General features: G+C 47.0%; 1 protein-coding gene and 2 non-coding genes across 3 annotated transcripts; all 3 read right to left on the bottom strand.

Moving 5' to 3' along the window:
• Nucleotides 1–1,982: 1,982 nt before the first annotated feature.
• TRNAE-CUC (transfer RNA glutamic acid (anticodon CUC)) lies at nt 1,983–2,054 on the bottom strand. The gene has a single exon. It is a non-coding gene; the product is annotated as a tRNA-Glu (tRNA).
• Nucleotides 2,055–2,618: 564 nt separating this feature from the next.
• TRNAL-CAA (transfer RNA leucine (anticodon CAA)) lies at nt 2,619–2,727 on the bottom strand. The gene is made up of 2 exons: nt 2,690–2,727; nt 2,619–2,664 (listed from the first exon to the last, which is right to left on the bottom strand). It is a non-coding gene; the product is annotated as a tRNA-Leu (tRNA).
• A 3,935-nt stretch (nt 2,728–6,662) lies between these two features.
• On the bottom strand, nt 6,663–7,109 carry LOC144273995 (histone H2B type 3-B-like). The gene has a single exon (XM_077832717.1). It carries the CDS (start codon nt 7,107–7,109, stop codon nt 6,663–6,665), a length of 447 nt encoding a protein of 148 aa, XP_077688843.1.
• Between the last annotated feature and the right edge of the window lie 11,413 nt (nt 7,110–18,522).

Genomic DNA, 18,522 nt, shown 5'->3' with positions numbered 1-18,522 from the left:
TTCTCCCACTGACGGCTGCGAGTAGGTTTCAGGGGGTCCACCAAGCAGGGCTAGAATTAAGACTTGCTGGGGTCCAAGGTAGAAAGCAAAGCCCCACCACCTGGGGCTGAAGCCCGGGGCCCTGAGCCCTGCCACCCAGGGCTGAAGCTGAAGCCTGAGCAATGTAGCTTTGTGGAAGGCCCTTTGGCATGGGGCCCCAGGCAACTGCCCTGCTTGTTGTGGCACTGGTGAGACTGTGGCTGTATTAGTATATTTTAATACTATAAGGGACTTTAAGACTGCTCATCAGTGTAAAGCAATACGTGTTTAAATGCTGGAAAGGGTCTAACAGGTTCTGTAAGCACGGCCTGGTAACTGTAAGAGCTCTTGTTGTCACGTGGGGATTTGTGCTTAAGACCGCCTCGCTCTTCTACAGCATTTTTCATGAGTAGATCTCAAAGCACTTTATAACAGCGGTCACTGTCACAAATGGAGAAACTGAGGCACGAAGAAGTGACGTGACTTGTGTAGGGTTAATCAGCAGGTCAGTGCCAGAACTGGGAATGAAACCCAGGTCTTGTGACTCTCAGTGCAGTGATCTAGCTACTAGACCATGATGATTGCTTTCATCCTTTGTTTCTTTCCCATAAACCTGACACTTATTTTTAAAACAAAAATAAAGCAAGCTTTGATGAGCACAATAACGGTAAAGCCTCAATTCCTGATGGATTTCCAGTTTGGGGAGGATGATAATTATGATACTAATCAATAATAATTAACAAGGGTTAGATTCTGACACACTTACTCCAGCTGATTAGTACTTTAACCTTCCAACAGCTTCCCGGTTCTTAGTGGGACCACTCAAAGAGTAAGGCAATATTTACTATAAATAAAGGGGACTCTTTATTTGGTTAGTCTTTTAAAAAAAAGTTTGATCCCAGATTGGCTGCACTTTACAAAATACCCCCCTTACTCTGCTGGAATAGTGCAGATTTTTTTTTATCAGCACACTTTGCCCCTTTAAACTAAGAATTGAGTTTTATTTCCTCTCGTTTACATACGAAGTGGTGCCTTACCACACAATTTACCCTGCTGATTTCAATGGGGCTACTCATGTGGCAGAATCTGGCCCCAAATAACTTTGCTTATGGCTGGGACAGGAAGCATCTGCTTTCAGGCTGAGATTTTGTAGGGCTGTAGAATGACTCATAATACTTAGCTCTCATATAGTACCATTCCTCAGCATATCTCCAAGCACTTTGCAAAGGAAGGCACCAGCATTATCTCCATTTTTGAGATGGGGAAACTGAGGCACGGAGTGGGGACTTTGCTCAAGGTCACTCAGGAGAGCCAAGACTGGAATCTAGCTGTCTTCAGCGCTACTCCAAGGCCATGCTGCCAAATAAAGGAGAGAGAAAAGTCAGCTTGTTCCCCAGCCTCCTAGATACAGTGTTGCTGAAGGTCCTTCTACTAGTCAATAAAATCAGAAAGTGACAAAAAGTGTTAGCATCTGATTATTTGGTGACACCCTAAGAAATATACCCTATGGCTCCTAACTTCGCTAAGAGAAACAGTAAGGTTTCTCTGCACACATGAATAATTTCATTCACCACTATCCCCATGGTTTCAATGGCTTACTCTGTGAGTAAGTCTTAGTTAGTCTCTAAGGTGCCACAAAGGTGCTTTTCTTTCTGTGGGTAAAGTTACTCAGGGGCATTTGTGCTTCCTGCAATCAGCCTTCACAAATGTCTCTCCCAGATCCTCATCTATCTAGCAGTTTTCTAAGCCCCCTAGGGCTGGGGAAGCAATTGAATCATTCACAAGCATAAAAACAATGTTAATTTCTCTTCCCAGGTTGCAGTAGAGTGTAAAAATCTGGCCTTCTGAAACTATAGCACAAACTTTAAAAAAAATACCAAATCCATATTCAGAATTGGAGAATCTCTTTCTCTTCCCCGCCCCTTTCATGTGAAAATTACAGATATTTTAATTTAAAAGCGTCATTCCCTGACCGGGAATCGAACCCGGGCCGCGGCGGTGAGAGCGCCGAATCCTAACCACTAGACCACCAGGGAAGAGCTGACGGAAATCTCATGTAGGATGTACTCCTGCTGGCAGGTACAGAGCTAGTATTTTCCCCACTAGTTCTGACCAAAGCGGAAACGCAAAAGCCTTCATTGCAATCACACACAATCATTTCACGTCCCTGAACTGAGCAAAGCATCTAGACTGCACACGGAACTCTGCAGCAGACACAAATCCTGTGCAAATCAGCAGAGACTGGCTTTGCTCCCCCCCCTGCAGTTGATTTAAACTTTGAAAGAGCTGTCTGTGCGGCGGGTTATAGATTTTACGGCTCTTTTCAAGGCTGTCTGAACAATGCTAAAATCGGAGCGGCAGCTGATCCACCCCCAAATCTCCCCTTTACCCCTTAGAGCCCCTCCATAATACAGGGCAAATAAAGATCTGATGGAAAAGAGCCCTGGAAACAAAACACATACATGTTTTTAAATATACTGTGAATGGAAAGAAGGGAAGGAAGGAAAGAATCCTTGGCTTATTTTCCCATTTTAATCTAATGAGACTAAAACTTCCTTTGAGAGATAGCAAAATTAATTTATTATTCGTTAAAAAGATCGTGTCAGGAGTGGGATTTGAACCCACGCCTCCATACGGAGACCAGAACACCCAGGAGAGGGGAAGACAGAGCCTTGAGTCTGGCGCCTTAGACCACTCGGCCATCCTGACACTGACGGGGCCAACTTTGAAACAAGCGCCTCACAATCTCTCTGCAGAAGTGTCCGCCCTTCGCTCTCCCTCACCCTGTTTTCCTTCTGCCCTGAGAGCCCTCAGGTCTCACCTTCCACGGCACACACAGACCCGCGACTGCTGCTGATCTACACAAAGGATCACAGACGCACCGAACTACTCCCGCTGGTTTAGACAGGCTCTAAACTGGATTACACCGGCTGCTCCGGCTGAGTGCTACTCGCTCCCGTTCCTCAATACAGCAGCGCCCTGCCAGCAGTGTGTATCAGGTTTCAGCCCGTCTTCCCGGCCCCGTTTTTTTTCCATATCCCTCCTCTCCCTTCTCCAAGGGTACCTGCCCAGTTTCTCCTGCCTCCCTCTTCTCACTTGTTTCCCTTCCCCAGGCCAGAGCCAAAGTGTATAAAGTCACCCAGGCGTGGACTTCACCGTCCAGCTAGCCGCACCGAGTATATCCTGGGCTTGGATTAAACTCTCTCATTGGCTCAGGTTGATCCCTGATTGGTGGTGTTTGCAATCATGCTTTAATCCATCCAATCCACTTCCCTCTACCGCCTGCTCAGTGGCAAGGCTAGAGTCCTCGCGGCGGCTACACTATCTCCCTTCCAGTCCACACTCTCAACCCAGGGCAAACCACTGCAGCCTGGAGCACGGTACACATCTTTACCTCCCAGTCAGAAAAGCAAAGTCGCGCCCACAGTCTCCCTTCCTTCCTTCTTCTCTCTTACACACAATCGATTAGAGTTGCTCGGCCTGATTGACTTCCTTACACGCACACACTCACCCCCTACTCCTCTCTGGGAATCACTGCATTTGATTCCCTTGTCAGGCTAGGTATACCTTTAAACCAGTACAGGGGTGCAGTGTGGACGCTCATTACAGCGACAGGCAGAAGTGGATTAGAGGACTGTAAAGCCTGGGGCCAGAACAAGTGGGGGCCCCACCCCACGCCCTGTGCTCTTGTTGGGGAAACAGGGTTGGGGCGGGGGCTTTCCCCCCCACCTGGTGCTCCTGGGTCGATCTAACTCTTTAGTGTAGACCTGGCCTCAGCCACTCTGGGTGAATCAGGTGTAAATCCTTAGAAATCACCAGAGACTGAAGGTTTGTCTACACAGGGAACTTACATAAGGATAGCTGGTTTCAGAATGGTATCTGTGTTTTGCTGTATCAGCAAAAACAAGGAGGAGTCCTTGTGGCACCTTAGAGACTAACAAATGTATTTGGGCATAAGCTTTTGTGGGCTAAAACCCACTTAATCAGATGCACGGATGGCTGCGTCTCTCAGGGGCATGAAAAATCCACATTCCTGAGAGACATAGCTATACCCACCTAATCCCTGGTGTAAGCAACACTAGGTCAACAGAAGAATTCTTCCATCAACCCAGCTACCTCCTCTTGGGGAGGTGGATTACCTGTCAGCATAGCTAGTGTCTACACTGAAGTGCAACAGGGGCTAGATGCCAGAGTCAGCCACAGAGGAATGTGATATCAACAGTCCTGTGGCTAGACTAGTTTAACAAGGTGATTGTGATGTCACGTCCCAGTCTCTGTGAGATCTGTTATAAAAATTAGGCTAAATCTACATGAGAAACGCTACAGCAGCAGTGCTGTGGTGTAGACACTTCCTACAGCCAGCGGTGGGGTTTTTTCCATCACTGTAGTACATCCACCTCTCTAAGAGGGAGTCTACGCTGGGGCTTAGGTCGGCTTAACTATGCCTCGCAGGAGTGTGTGAATTTTTCACGCCCCTAAGTGACTTAGACCTCTACATTTTATGTGCACAGCAGGCCTCAGTTATGAAGTTTTGTCGGCGTAGCTATGTTGGTCAGGGGGTGTGAAAAAACCAAAGCCCTAGGCGAGATAGCCACGCCGACAAAACCCCCATTGTAGGTGCAGCTACACCAACATAAGAGCATTTCTGCCAGCATAGCTAATGTCAGTCAGGGAGGCTACAGAAAAACTCCTTCTGTCGCCATATGCTGCATCTACACCAGGGGGCTCTGCCAGTATCACTAGATCGGTGTGCCTATACCCGCAAAGCGTTTATAGTGTAGACAAGACCTCAGACTGGAGACCACTGGCATCTGTATGTCTCTTTCAAAGCTTTAATAGCTCAGATTAAAGCCAAAAGATACTCCATTCTTATTCATCAAGAAACAAGAAACACACAAAAAGCTGCTCCTAAAATTCCACTTTTATTGTAACGCCAAGATGATTGTCACGTTGGGAAATTGGGGAATCTATCTCAGTTCAACCCTCATACACTCCCCAGCAGCTCTCCCATTCCAGATCACTCCCACTCTTCTCATTTTCAAAACTAATTGTAAACTCACTAGCTGTCTCTTTTAAGAATGTAAACAGTTCAAAAAGAATAAACAGAAGGATTTGGATTTTTTATGCTTGTTCTAGGCTGCAAGTACATGCCCTATATTAGAAAACATAATTGTCTCTGTAGGAAGAGTTTAGGGGGGGTTATCTGACATCCCCAAAAGAGAACCTTCTTTGCCGCTTTTTTTTTGTTGTTTTTTTGTTTTGTTTTTAAATACAGTCATTGTCATATACAGTTACATTTCCAGGGATTTCAGGAGGCTTTCGATCTGGCCAACTCTGATTTACACTCACTGTATCAGAAACTACAACCATGGGTGGTGAGTATCAAAGGCCAGGGCAGGCAAAGTCTCCCATAACCCAGGCCATAGCCCCACTCATATTCCGCCCCAAGGCCCCGCCTTCCTACCCTGAAGCCCGCGAGGGCTCAGCTCCAGCCAGCGACCTGGAGCTCGGGCCCGCCAGTGGCCCAGCGCTGGAGTCGGCAGCTCAGGCCAGCCAGAGCGGCTGGGGTGGGCAGGGCAGGGCTCCTCTAGCGACAAGGGAGGCCTCTGGCAGAAGGGGCGGGGCTGGTGTGCTAGCCTCCCCAAAGGAGTGGTTCACCCACCACCCATGATTGCAAAACTCTTATCTGCACTTTATGTTATTATTTTATGTAGAAAGACAGATACAACTACTTCTAAAGGTCTCAGCCCTCTCAGGGTGTGATTATGCTGTACAGACATATAATAAAATACAGCTGCTGGCACAACAAGCTCAGGGCCAGACTTACAAAGGTATTTTGGTGCCTAAAGATTCAGATAGGCACTAAGTGGGATTTTCAAAAGCACCTAACTCCCGTTGAAATCAAATGGAGTCTACACTTAACCTGCTTCAGGTGTTTTTGAAAACCCTACGTGATGCCTATCTGGATCCTTCGGTGCCCAAATACCTTTGAAAATAGGTCTAAAAGATGTTAAATCCCAAACCACAAACCATCCCATTCTTCTTTTTCTTTGGGAAACAAGAAACACACAACAAACCACTCCTAACATTCCAATTTTATTATAATGCCGAGGTGATGTTACTGTCTCTTATTTTTCCCACCTCCCCTACAACTCTTTCATTTCTAATGGTGGCCAATCTCTTTACTCGGTCTCGATTGTCTCTGAGTTTACAAGGATGGCAAGTCTCTGCTTCATTCGGTCTGCCGCCTGGTGGCCAATAACAGAAAGCCTATCTCATTGATTCAGCCGCGAGATGACGGTCTCTTCTTTAAAATAACGCAAATTCTCTCAGGAATTCAGGCTGTAGAATACAGGCCTCTTAAGGAGCTCTCATTGATTCAGGCTGCAGCATGATGGTCCCTTGTTTCAGGTGATGGGATGGAGTCTCTCTCCTTTATCTGAGTATCTGGCGTGCAGAAGAGTGTGAGGTTGGTCCACCAGTAGGGGGCAAAATGCAGGTTTGTTAGACATCTTTCCAGCAATTTTCAATCAGGCAGGTGTCAGGGTCTCTCAGGCTGGTGCTTGCTTCTCTCCCTTCTCCCCTCTTGTTCTTTCTCTCCCCCCAGCCGGGCTTGTGCCCAGGGAGAAGGGAGGGACAGTTCTCTACACAGACTCATTGCAGATGGGGGTGGCCGAGTGTTTGGCCACTTCCCTTGGCATCACCTGCTGCAGGGCAGCTCGCACCTCCGAGGAGCCCAAGGCGGGGAGCTGTTTCTGTTTCCTCAAGTGCTCGGCCTCGGTGGATACCTGGCTGTAGAGATCAGCCATGAAGGATTTCATCAGCCCCTTGGCCTTGGCCGACATGCGCACCTTCGTCATCTGCTGCAGCATCTTGGAGGCGTAGCGGGCGGGGACACCGTTCCTCCCCAGGCCCTTCTTCCCCTGGCAGCTCTTCAGCTGCTTTGCCACTGGCTTCTGCCTCATCTGATTCCCCAGCTGGGGCTTGGGCTGGCGCTTCCCCTGCTTGGGGGCGGTCCGTGGCTTATCTTGCTGGGCCTTCTGTGTCCTCTTAATCTGGACCTTCCTCTTCCCTCTCTGGGCAGCTGCCATCTTTCCACTCTGCTCCTGTTCAGCTCAGCTCTCCCCAGCCAAATGCCACCAGCCTCCCGCCAGCTGAGATCTCATATAACAGTTAGCATGCAAATGAGGGCCCACCCTGGGCTTGCTGATTGGGTAACCAGGCTGCCACTCCAGCCAATTGCATTATGACTAGGCTGTACAGGCCCCACTGTGCATTTGTGTGCGGCTATGTCATTTTCCCTTCCTTATGCAAATGACAGGCTTTTAAAACCCTAGCTGCTTATTGGCTGTTGTCTGGTCATTCTGGCCAATGAGGTGAACCTTAGAGATTTTGCATATTAAAATTACATTAGTCACATATTAATATTATTGCACCAATCTTTTATTTTATTGGGTTGGATTTATTTTTATCATTCATTTTTTATTATTTCATGTTATCAATTACATCGTAATTGAGGTAGTGGTATTAATAATACATTATTTTTTATTATTATTATTATTATTGCAGTAGCATCGAGGAGCTCTAGCCATGGACCAGGACCCCATTGTGCTAGCTGCTATACAAACACAGCACAAAAAGATGGCCCATTGTTTTGTTTTTAGGTTCCACCCTTCATTGTTATTTCTTCTTCTCTCTCACATAACATTGGTTTAAGTGCAGAGCAACTGGACAGAATGAAATGTTCCCATGTTTTTATTATTTGATTTCAATGGTGAAGGCTGCCCTTGCCTTAACAAGCCCCTAGGGAATGAGCTATTGCTTCAGGATTTGTACGTTTTTTCATTTGTAATGTATAAAACCTTCCCATCCGAGTTCTCTCTAAGCACTGTATGTATGTTCTAAAGCCAATGCACATAACAAATGGATAACTGTTAACTCCAGAAATGACCCTCTCATGATCAAAGCCAAGTTGCTTTCCGACTATTCGCCACAAGAAAATAGCTGGCAATGAAATGGAAAGCCCTTGTTATGTGACACAGTGAGATGCTTATGTCTGTTTTAACCAACTCAAGTTTTCTCCAGAAATGTGTGTAAATACCTTTCAGGATCCGATGCTTTACACTCAACAAAACAAACATTTCGTACCGAGTGAAATGCTTATTGTCACTGAAGTCAATAAGACAATTAACTGCAGTAAACAAGCGCTTTGCTCAGTAGTAAATGGTGGTGAGATCGGGCCCTTATTGTATACAGTCTTCCATTCCAGGCTGACAGAGGCCTGGAACAGAGTGTGACAGGAGAATATCTGGGATGATATAGGATCTTGGAAATGGCAAGATATTTTCATTCCTCAGATAGTGCAAAACATTACATAGACTCTGATTTTCAGAGGTTCCAAGCAATAGTAGCTCCCATTGACTTCAACTGGAGTTTTAGGCGCTTGGCATTTTTGTAAACTAGATCATATAGGTCTAATTCAACTTCCTCTGGAATCATGGAAGTTTCCCATTGGAGTCAATTGGAGTTTCCTATTGACTGCTATGGGAGATGAATCAGAGCCTATATGCTACAAGACAGGAAGACAGTCTCCTTGGCCCCAATCCAGCAGAACACCTAAGCAAGTCCATAGTCCCCTTTAAATCAATGGAATTACACATGTGCTTAAAGTTATGCATGTGCTTAAGTGCTTTGATGTATCAGGGACGCCGGGACCAAGTTTTCAAAGGTATTTAGGCCCCTCACAATGCCAGTAGGTCTAGTAAGATTTTCAAAAGTGTTTCAACATATTAGACACCTAACTGCTATTGAAATCAATGGGAGTTAGGAACCTAACTTGCTTAGGGGCTTTTGAACACCTGAATCTTTAGGCACCTTAGTACCTTTGCAAATCTGGTCCATTGTCAGTAGTTTTCCATCTGCTTTGCAGGTAAGATTGCTCAGATCTGTCACAGTCTCTCAGGAACTCAAAATGGACTGGGCTGTCTGAACAGACCACTTCTCTCTGTTGAGTTCCTTCCATTCTCAGTGTTGTTGGATGTTCTCAAATTTTAGGATAAGATTTCACAACCACCACCAAGATGAACACCTGCCCATTGTGGTTATTAAAAGGAAGTGTTGGGGCTATTATTATTGATGGGAAATGATGCTACTGCCCTTTATAGACCCAGTCGCTTAATCCCCGGAAGCAAGCAGTAGCAAGGTTCTGCCAAAAAAGCCATCTCTTTCTGTTAACATTCTCATCAATTTTTACCCTCTCTTTTGAGAACAGTTACCAAGCAGATTCTAATTAACCACCTTCAGCTACACCTAATACTTCTTCTTTATGAACGCCTTATCAACCCCGGTCTAGTCTGTGATAGGTCGCACCTCTTTAAGATGCCACCTGATGTGCTGAGATACCACGGAGCCCGCCCGTTCTAACAGCATAGGTCCCCTTTTTACCTGTCTTGCTGAGCCAGGCTCTTAAGCATCCTCCAGAACACACACAGGCAGGGCCACACCCAACTGCAGAACAACACAGACACTGAGATCAGCTCTGGGAAGACTCAGCTAAAGGGACTTGCCCCAGCACTCAGGTGCCTACCTCCCTCAATGTGCCCCCCACCCCCAATTATGAATTGCACAAACTGGGTTATATTATAAACAAGAAATAAATTTATTAACTATAAAAGATAGATTTTAAGTGGTTAAAGAGATAGCAAAGAGAACAAAAATATATTACTAAAAAATTAAAACAAAACACTCAAACTAAGCTTGTTTCACTAAAGAAATTGTTTACAAATAGTAATTTCTCACCCTAGATATTGTTGCAGGCAGATTACAGAAAGTCTTGAAAGGCAGCTGCACTGGCCTGCCGCTTGAGATCTCAGGTATAATAATTTTATTAATATGATGTTGAAGTAAAAAGAAAATAGTACAGAGTTTAAGCATAGAAGTCTCTGGTTATCAGGGAATAAGGTATAGAATCACAGAATCATAGAATATCAGGGTTGGAAGGGACCTCAGGAGGTCACCTAGTCCAACCCCCTGCTCAAAGCAGGACCAATCCCCAATTAAATCATCCCAGCGAGGGCTTTGTCAAGCCTGACCTTAAAACTTCTAAGGAAGGAGATTCTACCACCTCCCTAGGTAACGCATTCCAGTGTTTCACCACCCTCCTAGTGAAAAAGTTTTTCCTACTTTTACAGATTATCAAGGGGTGCAAAATTCGGTTTAGGAACGGGTGGCGTAAGGAATACATAAACTGCAATCTCCCTGATTGGGGCTAAAAGTTTAATGGGTCAAAGTACAGACATTGAGATATGGGGAAAAAGAAAAGGAGTACTTGTGGCACCTTAGAGACTAACCAATTTATTTGAGCATGAGCTTTCGTGAGCTACAGCTCACTTCATCAAATAAATTGGTTAGTCTCTAAGGTGCCACAAGTACTCCTTTTCTTACTGTGGAAACTGCAGAAGACATTATATACACACAGAGACCATGAAACAATACCTCCTCCCACCCCACTGTCCTGCTGGTAATAGTTTGTCTAAAGTGATCATCAAGTTGGGCCATTTCCAGCACAAATCCAGGTTTTCTCACCCTCCGCCCCCCCCCCCCCCCCAAACACACACAAACTCACTCTCCTGCTGGTAATAGCCCATCCAAAGTGACCACTCTCTTCACAATGTGTATGATAATCAAGGTGGGCCATTTCCTGCACAAATCCAGGTTCTCTCACTCCCTCACCCCCCTCCAAAAACCACACACACAAACTCACTCTCCTGCTGGTAATAGCTCATCCAAAGTGACCACTCTCCCTACAATGTGCATGATAATCAAGGTGGACCATTTCCAGCACAAATCCAGGTTTTCTCACCCGCCCACCCCCATACACACACAAGCTCACTCTCCTGCTGGTAATAGCTTATATACAGTGATCATCAAGTTGGGCCATTTCCAGCACAAATCCAGGTTTTCTCACCCTCCGCACCCCCCCACACAAACTCACTCTCCTGCTGGTAATAGCCCATCCAAAGTGACCACTCTCTTCACAATGTGTATGATAATCAAGGTGGGCCATTTCCTGCACAAATCCAGGTTCTTTCACCTACATGCCTCCAGCTTTCACCCTGACCACACCACACGATCCATCGTCTACAGCCAAGCTCTGCGATACAACCACATTTGCTCCAACCCCTCAGTCAGAGACAAACACCTACAAGATCTCTGTCAAGCTTTCTTACAACTACAATACCCACCTGCGGAAGTGAAGAAACAGATTGATAGAGCCAGAAGAGTTCCCAGAAGTCACCTACTACAGGACAGGCCTAACCAAGAAAATAACAGAACGCCACTAGCCGTCACCTTCAGCCCCCAACTAAAACCCCTCCAACGCATTATTAAGGATCTACAACCTATCCTGAAGGATGACCCAACACTCTCACAAATCTTGGGAGACAGGCCAGTCCTTGCCTACAGACAGCCCCGCAACCTGAAGCAAATACTCACCAACAACCACATACCACACAACAGAACCACTAACCCAGGAACTTATCCTTGCAACAAAGCCCGTTGCCAACTGTGCCCACATATCTATTCAGGGGACACCATCACAGGGCCTAATAACATCAGCCACACTATCAGAGGCTCGTTCACCTGCACATCCACCAATGTGATATATGCCATCCTGTGCCAGCAATGCCCCTCTCCAATGTACATTGGCCAAACTGGACAGTCTCTACGTAAAAGAATAAATGGACACAAATCAGATGTCAAGAATTATAACATTCATAAACCAGTCGGAGAACACTTCAATCTCTCTGGCCACGCAATCACAGACATGAAGGTCGCTATCTTACAACAAAAAAACTTCAAATCCAGACTCCAGCGAGAAACTGCTGAATTGGAATTCATTTGCAAATTGGATGCTATTAATTTAGGCTTAAATAGAGACTGGGAGTGGCTAAGTCATTATGCAAGGTAGCCTATTTCCCCTTGTTTTTTCCTAACCCCCCCCCACCCCCCCAGACGTTCTGGTTAAACTTGGATTTAAACTTGGAGAGTGGTCAGTTTGGATGAGCTATTGCCAGCAGGAGAGTGAGTTTGTGTGTGTGTGTGTGTTTGTTTCCGGGGGCGGGGGGGGATGAGAAAGCCTGGATTTGTGCTGGAAATGGCCCACCTTGATTACCATGCACATTGTAGGGAGAGTGGTCACTTTGGATGAGCTATTACCAGCAGGAGAGTGAGTTTGTGTGTGTATGGGGGTGGGGGGGTGAGAAAACCTGGATTTGTGCTGGAAATGGCCCAACTTGATGATCACTTCAGATAAGCTATTACCAGCAGGAGAGTGAGTTTGTGTGTGTATGGGGGTGGGGGGGTGAGAAAACCTGGATTTATGCTGGAAATGGCCCACCTTGATTATCATGCACATTGTAGGGAGAGTGGTCACTTTGGATAAGCTATTACCAGCAGGAGAGTGAGTTTGTGTGTGTGGTTTTTGGAGGGGGGTGAGGGAGTGAGAGAACCTGGATTTGTGCAGGAAATGGCCCACCTTGATTATCATACACATTGTGAAGAGAGTGGTCACTTTGGATGGGCTATTACCAGCAGGAGAGTGAGTTGGGGCGGGGGGGCGGAGGGTGAGAAAACCTGGATTTGTGCTGGATATGGCCCAACTTGATGATCACTTTAGATAAGCTATTACCAGCAGGACAGTGGGGTGGGAGGAGGTATTGTTTCATGGTCTCTGTGTGTATATAATGTCTTCTGCAGTTTCCACAGTATGCATCCGATGAAGTGAGCTGTAGCTCACGAAAGCTCATGCTCAAATAAATTGGTTAGTCTCTAAGGTGCCACAAGTACTCCTTTTCTTTTTGCAAATACAGACTAACATGGCTGTTACTCTGAAACCTGAGATATGGGGGTATGTTGTTCATATAATGGCTATGTTCAGGTGTGGAGTATAATGAGTGGATACGATGATGAGGATGGATTCACCCTCATGTGGTGGGATTTAATGTTCAGTGAGTTTATGGTTCCAGTTCATATGCTCTAATGGAAAAAGTCTCTCAGTCCTTTTCCCATAGTTGATGCATGATGTCGTACCGGCTCACACCTCCTGGTACTGTCAGTGGCCGGTGATGTGTTCGATGTAGATGTCCCTGGACATCGGGATGGTGTCCGAGACCATGAGACGCCGCATGAGCCGTGCATAGCGTCGACCAATCCCACAGCTCCGCAGCACACACTAGTTGCAGAGGTCCCATATTACTCACAAGCTGGACACTCTTCCAGCTTGGGCTCAACCCTTCTCCCCCAAGTTCAGTTCTTGCTTCCAGGTGTTTTTCAGTTTCTCTTTGGGTGGAGAGGCAGAGGAGAACCTTGATGATGTCACTTCCCTGCCTTATATAGCTCTTGTGTAAGGCGGGAACCCTTTGTCTTGCAGTGGAAAAACACTAGCATTCCAAAAAGTGGGTGGGTCCCGTACCAGGTGATTCAGACCCCTGTCTCTGCAGGGCTGTGACAGCCATTACTAGCAGGGCTTCTGGAGCATCCACTGGAAGACTAAGCTCTTTCACAGTCCATTGTCTTTGCTAATGGGCCATCAGCCCTGTCTGGCTTTTTCATTGTTGTACCTGAAGGGCTAGTTGGGGGTGACACCCAAAGTATCCCATTTGAAATACAGATGCATAGTGAATATTCCTAACTTCAGATACAGAAATGATACAGGCATACACATTGGATAATCACATTCAGTACATAATAACTTTTCCAATGATATCTTACATGAGCTATCTTGCATAAAGTATATCTCCGTTTTGCCATATCATAAGCATATTTCCATAAATAATATGAAATGGAATGTCACATAGACCTGGTGCTGGATAAGGAGTTGTGGTTGTGAGGGTCTCTTCCTAGTGAGGCTCCAAGGTCAGGTGTCCATTTTAGACTTTACCATGTCTACCATCAGCCTCTGATATGGTTGATTATGAGGTGTTGTGAGACCTGGCAGAGGCAGATGGAGTCACTTCTAATTGTAAATAAGGGGGGGACCCAAAGGAACTAAAATTTGTGCTTTAGATCTGGGGTTCTCAACCTTTCCCTCCCCCCCAGATCCTATAAAAACTCCATGGCCGACCTGTGCCACAGCAACTGTTTTTCTGCCTTTTAAAGCCAGGGCCAGCATTAGGGGGTAGCAAGCAGGGCAATTTCCCAGGGCCCCATGCCACAGGGGCCCCCACGAAGCCAACTTGCTCAGGCTTCAGCCCCAGGTGGTGGGGCTCAGAGCCCAGGTCTTCGGCTTTCTGGGCTTCAGTGAGTCTAATGCCAGCCCTGCTTGGTGGACCCCTAAAACCTGCTCGCAGCCTCCCAGGGGGCCTCGGATCCCTGGTTGAAAACCAGTGCTTTAAAACAACTCCATTCTTTCCTTTCTTGGAGATTCCACAGAGTTGTATTGGACAGATATAAAAAGCCAGTTATAAAAAGCCAGTCAGCTGCGAACCAGCTGAGCAGCGAACAGCAGAGAGGCTAACAGAGGGAGTTTGCCTGGGAGTTCGCCTGGGGAGAGCCCACTGAGGCTTTCATCTTGCACGCTTCTCTGAGTAGTTACTACAACTCCTGAGGAAGCTCGAAGAAGGAAGGTAATATGGATGGTGAGCGTTCAGCTGTTGTGACCTGCACAGGATGTGCCATGTTTGTCTTTCTTCCACAGGACAGAAGCGACTTTGTCTGGACAAAGTGCAAGCTGGTCTCCATATTGGAAGAGTAGGTTCAAGGTCTGGAGAAACAAGGATTGACCCTGTGTTGCATAAGAGAAACTGAAGATTTCCGGGACAGACCTCAGGATATGCTGCTACGGACACAACGTTCAGAAGATTCAGAGCAGGCTACGCAGCGGGGACAGAAGGACGGTGAAGAAATTTGGCAGCATGTGACCTCCAGAAGAAGAAAGGGGAGCGTCCATGTATCAGTCATGCAGATACAGGTAAGCAACCGTTTTCATGTTCTCTCCACAGATACGAATGCAGAGAGTGGACTAGATGATACATCTGAGGGAAGGGAACAGAAGGAGACTCCACCAATTGGAAGGCATGAGATGCACTGTCCTGGGGATGGGGGTTCCATGACCACCACTCCCAAGAGAAGGAGGCGGTCGTCGGGGACTCTCTCCTCAGGGGGACTGAGGCATATATCTGCCACCCCAATCGGGAAAACTGAGAAGTTTCCAGCTTGCCAGGAGCTAGGATTCACGATGTGACGGACAGACTGCCGAGACTCATCAAGCCCTCGGATCACTACCCCTTCCTGCTTCTCCACGTGGGCACCAATGATACTGCCAAGAATGACCTTGAGCAGATCACTGTAGACTACGTGGCTCTGGGAAGAAGGATAAAGGAGCTTGAGGTGCAAGTGGTGTTCTCGTCCATCCTCCCCGTGGAAGGAAAAGGCCTGGGTAGGGACCGTCGAATAGTGGAAGTCAACGAATGGCTACGCAGGTGGTGTCGGAGAGAAGGGTTTGGATTCTTTGACCATGGGATGGTGTTCCAAGAAGGAGGAGTGCTAGGCAGAGACGGGCTCCACCTAACAAAGAGAGGGAAGAGCATCTTCGCAAGCAGGCTGGCAAACCTAGTGAGGAGGGCTTTAAACTAGGTTCACCGGGACAAGGAGACCAAAGCCCTGAGGTAAGTGGAGAAGTGGGATACCGGGAGGAAGCACGAGCAGGAGAGCGTGAGAGGGGAGGGCTCCTGCCTCATACTGAGAAAGAGGGACGATCAGCGAGTTATCTTAAGTGCCTATACACAAATGCAAGAAGCCTGGGAAACAAGCAGGGAGAACTGGAAGTCCTGGCACAGTCAAGGAATTATGATGTGATTGGAATAACAGAGACTTGGTGGGATAACTCACATGACTGGAGTACTGTCGTGGATGGATATAAACTGTTCAGGAAGGACAGGCACGGCAGAAAAGGCGGCGGAGTTGCATTGTATGTAAGAGAGCAGTATGACTGCTCAGAGCTCCAGTATGAAACTGCAGAAAAACCTGAGAGTCTCTGGATTAAGTTTAGAAGTGTGGGCAACAAGGGTGATGTCGTGGTGGGAGTCTGCTATAGACCACCGGAACAGGGGGAATGAGGTGGACGAGGCTTTCTTCCGGCAACTCACGGAAGTTACTAGATCGCATGCCCTGGTTCTCATGGAGACTTCAATCGCCCAAATATCTGCTGGGAGAGCAATACAGCGGTGCACAGGCAATACAGGAAGATTTTGGAAAGTGTAGGGGACAATTTCCTGGTGCAAGTGCTGGAGGAACCAACTAGGGGCAGAGCTCTTCTTGACCTGCTGCTCACAAACCGGAAAGAATTAGTAGGGGAAGCAAAAGTGGATGGGAACCTGGGAGGCAGTGACCATGAGATGGTCGAGTTCAGGATCCTGACACAAGGAAGAAAGGAGAGCAGCAGAATACGGACCCTGGGCTTCAGAAAAGTAGACTTTGACTCCCTCCGGGAACTGATGGGCAGGATCCCCTGGGAGAATAACATGAGGGGGAAAGGAGTCCAGGAGAGCTGGCTGTATTTTAAAGAATCCTTATTGAGGTTACAGGAACAAACCATCCCGATGTGTAGAAAGAATAATAAATATGGCAGGCAACCAGCTTGGCTTAACAGTGAAATCGCTGCTGATCTTAAACACAAAAAAGAAGCTTACAAGAAGTGGAAGATTGGACAAATAACCAGGGAGGAGTATAAAAATATTGCTCAGGCATGCAGGAGTGAAATCAGGAAGGCCAAACCACACTTGGAGTTGCAGCTAGCAAGAGATGTTAAGAGTAACAAGAAGGGTTTCTTCAGGTACGTTAGCAACAAAAAGAAAGTCAAGGAAAGTGTGGGCCCCTTACTGAATGAGGGAGGCAACCTAGTGACAGAGGATGTGGAAAAAGCAAATGTATTCAATGCTTTTTTTGCCTCTGTCTTCACAAATAAGGTCAGCTCCCAGACTACTGCACTGGGCAGCACAGCATGGGGAGGAGGTGACCAGCCCTCTGTGGAGAAAGAAGTGGTTTGGGACTATTTAGAAAAGCTGGACAAGCACAAGCCCATGGGGCCGGATGCGCTGCATCCGAGGGTGCTAAAGGAGTTGGTGGATGTGATTGCAGAGCCATTGGCCATTCTTTGAAAACTCATGGCGATCGGGGGAGGTCCCAGACAACTGGGAAAAGGCTAATGTAGTGCCCATCTTTAAAAAAGGGAAGAAGGAGGATCCGGGGAACTACAGGCCAGTCAGCTTCACCTCAGTCCCTGGAAAAATTATGGAGCAGGTCCTCTAGGAGTCAATTCTGAAGCACTTAGAGGAGAGCAAAGTGATCAGGAACAGTCAGCATGGATTCACCAAGGGCAAGTCATGCCTGACTAATCTAATTGCCTTCTATGACGAGATAACTGTCTCTGTGGATGAGGGGAAAGTGGTGGACGTGTTGTTCCTTGACTTTAGCAAAGCTTTTGACACGGTTTCCTACAGTATTCTTGCCAGCAAGTTAAAGAAGTATGGGCTGGACGAATGGACTATAAGGTGGATAGAAAGCTGGCTAGATTGTTGGGCTCAACGGGTAGTGATCAATGGCTCCATGTCTAGTTGGCAGCCGGTATCAAGTGGAGTGCCCCAAGGGTCGGTCCTGGGGCTGGTTTTGTTCAATATCTTCATTAATGATCTGGAGGATGGGGTGGATTGCACCCTCAGCAAGTTTGCAGATGACACTAAACTGGGAGGAGAGGTAGATATACTGGAGGGTAGGGATAGGATACAGGGGGACCTAGACAAATTAGAGGATTGGGCCAAAAGAAATCTGATGAGGTTCAACAAGGACAAGTGCAGAATCCTGCACTTAGGGCAGAAGAATCCCATGCACCACTACAGACTAGGGACTGAATGGCTCAGCAGCAGTTCTGCAGAAAAGGACCTAGGGGTTACAGTGGATGAGAAGCTGGATATGAGTCTACAGTGTGCCCTAGTTGCCAAGATGGCCAATGGCATTTTGGGCTGTATAAATAGAGGCATTGCCAGCAGATCGAGGGACGTGATCATTCCCCTCTATTCGACATTGGTGAGGCCTCATCTGGAGTACTGTGTCCAGTTTTGGGCCCCACACTACAACAAGGATGTGAAAAAATTGGAAAGCGTCCAGCGGAGGGCAACAAAAATGATTAGGGGACTGGAACACATGAGTTATGAGGAGAGGCTGAGGGAACTGGGATTGTTTAGTCTGCGGAAGAGAAGAATGAGTGGGGATTTGATAGCTGCTTTCAACTACCTGAAAGGGGGTTCCAAAGAGGATGGATCTAGACTGTTGTCAGGGTAGCAGATGACAGAACGAGGAGTAATGGTCTCAAGTTGCAGTGGGGAAGGTTTAGGTTGGATATTACGAAAATCTTTTTCACTAGGAGGGTAGTGAAGCACTGAAATGCGTTATCTGGCTGGTGAATCTTGCCCATATGCTCAGGCTTCAGCTGACCGCTATATTTGGGGT

This window comes from Eretmochelys imbricata, chromosome 14 (genome assembly GCF_965152235.1).
Source record: "Eretmochelys imbricata isolate rEreImb1 chromosome 14, rEreImb1.hap1, whole genome shotgun sequence".
NCBI lineage: Eukaryota > Metazoa > Chordata > Testudines > Cheloniidae > Eretmochelys > Eretmochelys imbricata.
This window is presented reverse-complemented; position numbering and strand designations above follow the sequence as displayed.

Bases quoted from the DNA above. Each gene is read 5' to 3' on its own strand.
- LOC144273995 (XM_077832717.1), bottom strand. From the start codon at position 7,109: ATGGCAGCTGCCCAGAGAGGGAAGAGGAAGGTCCAGATTAAGAGGACA.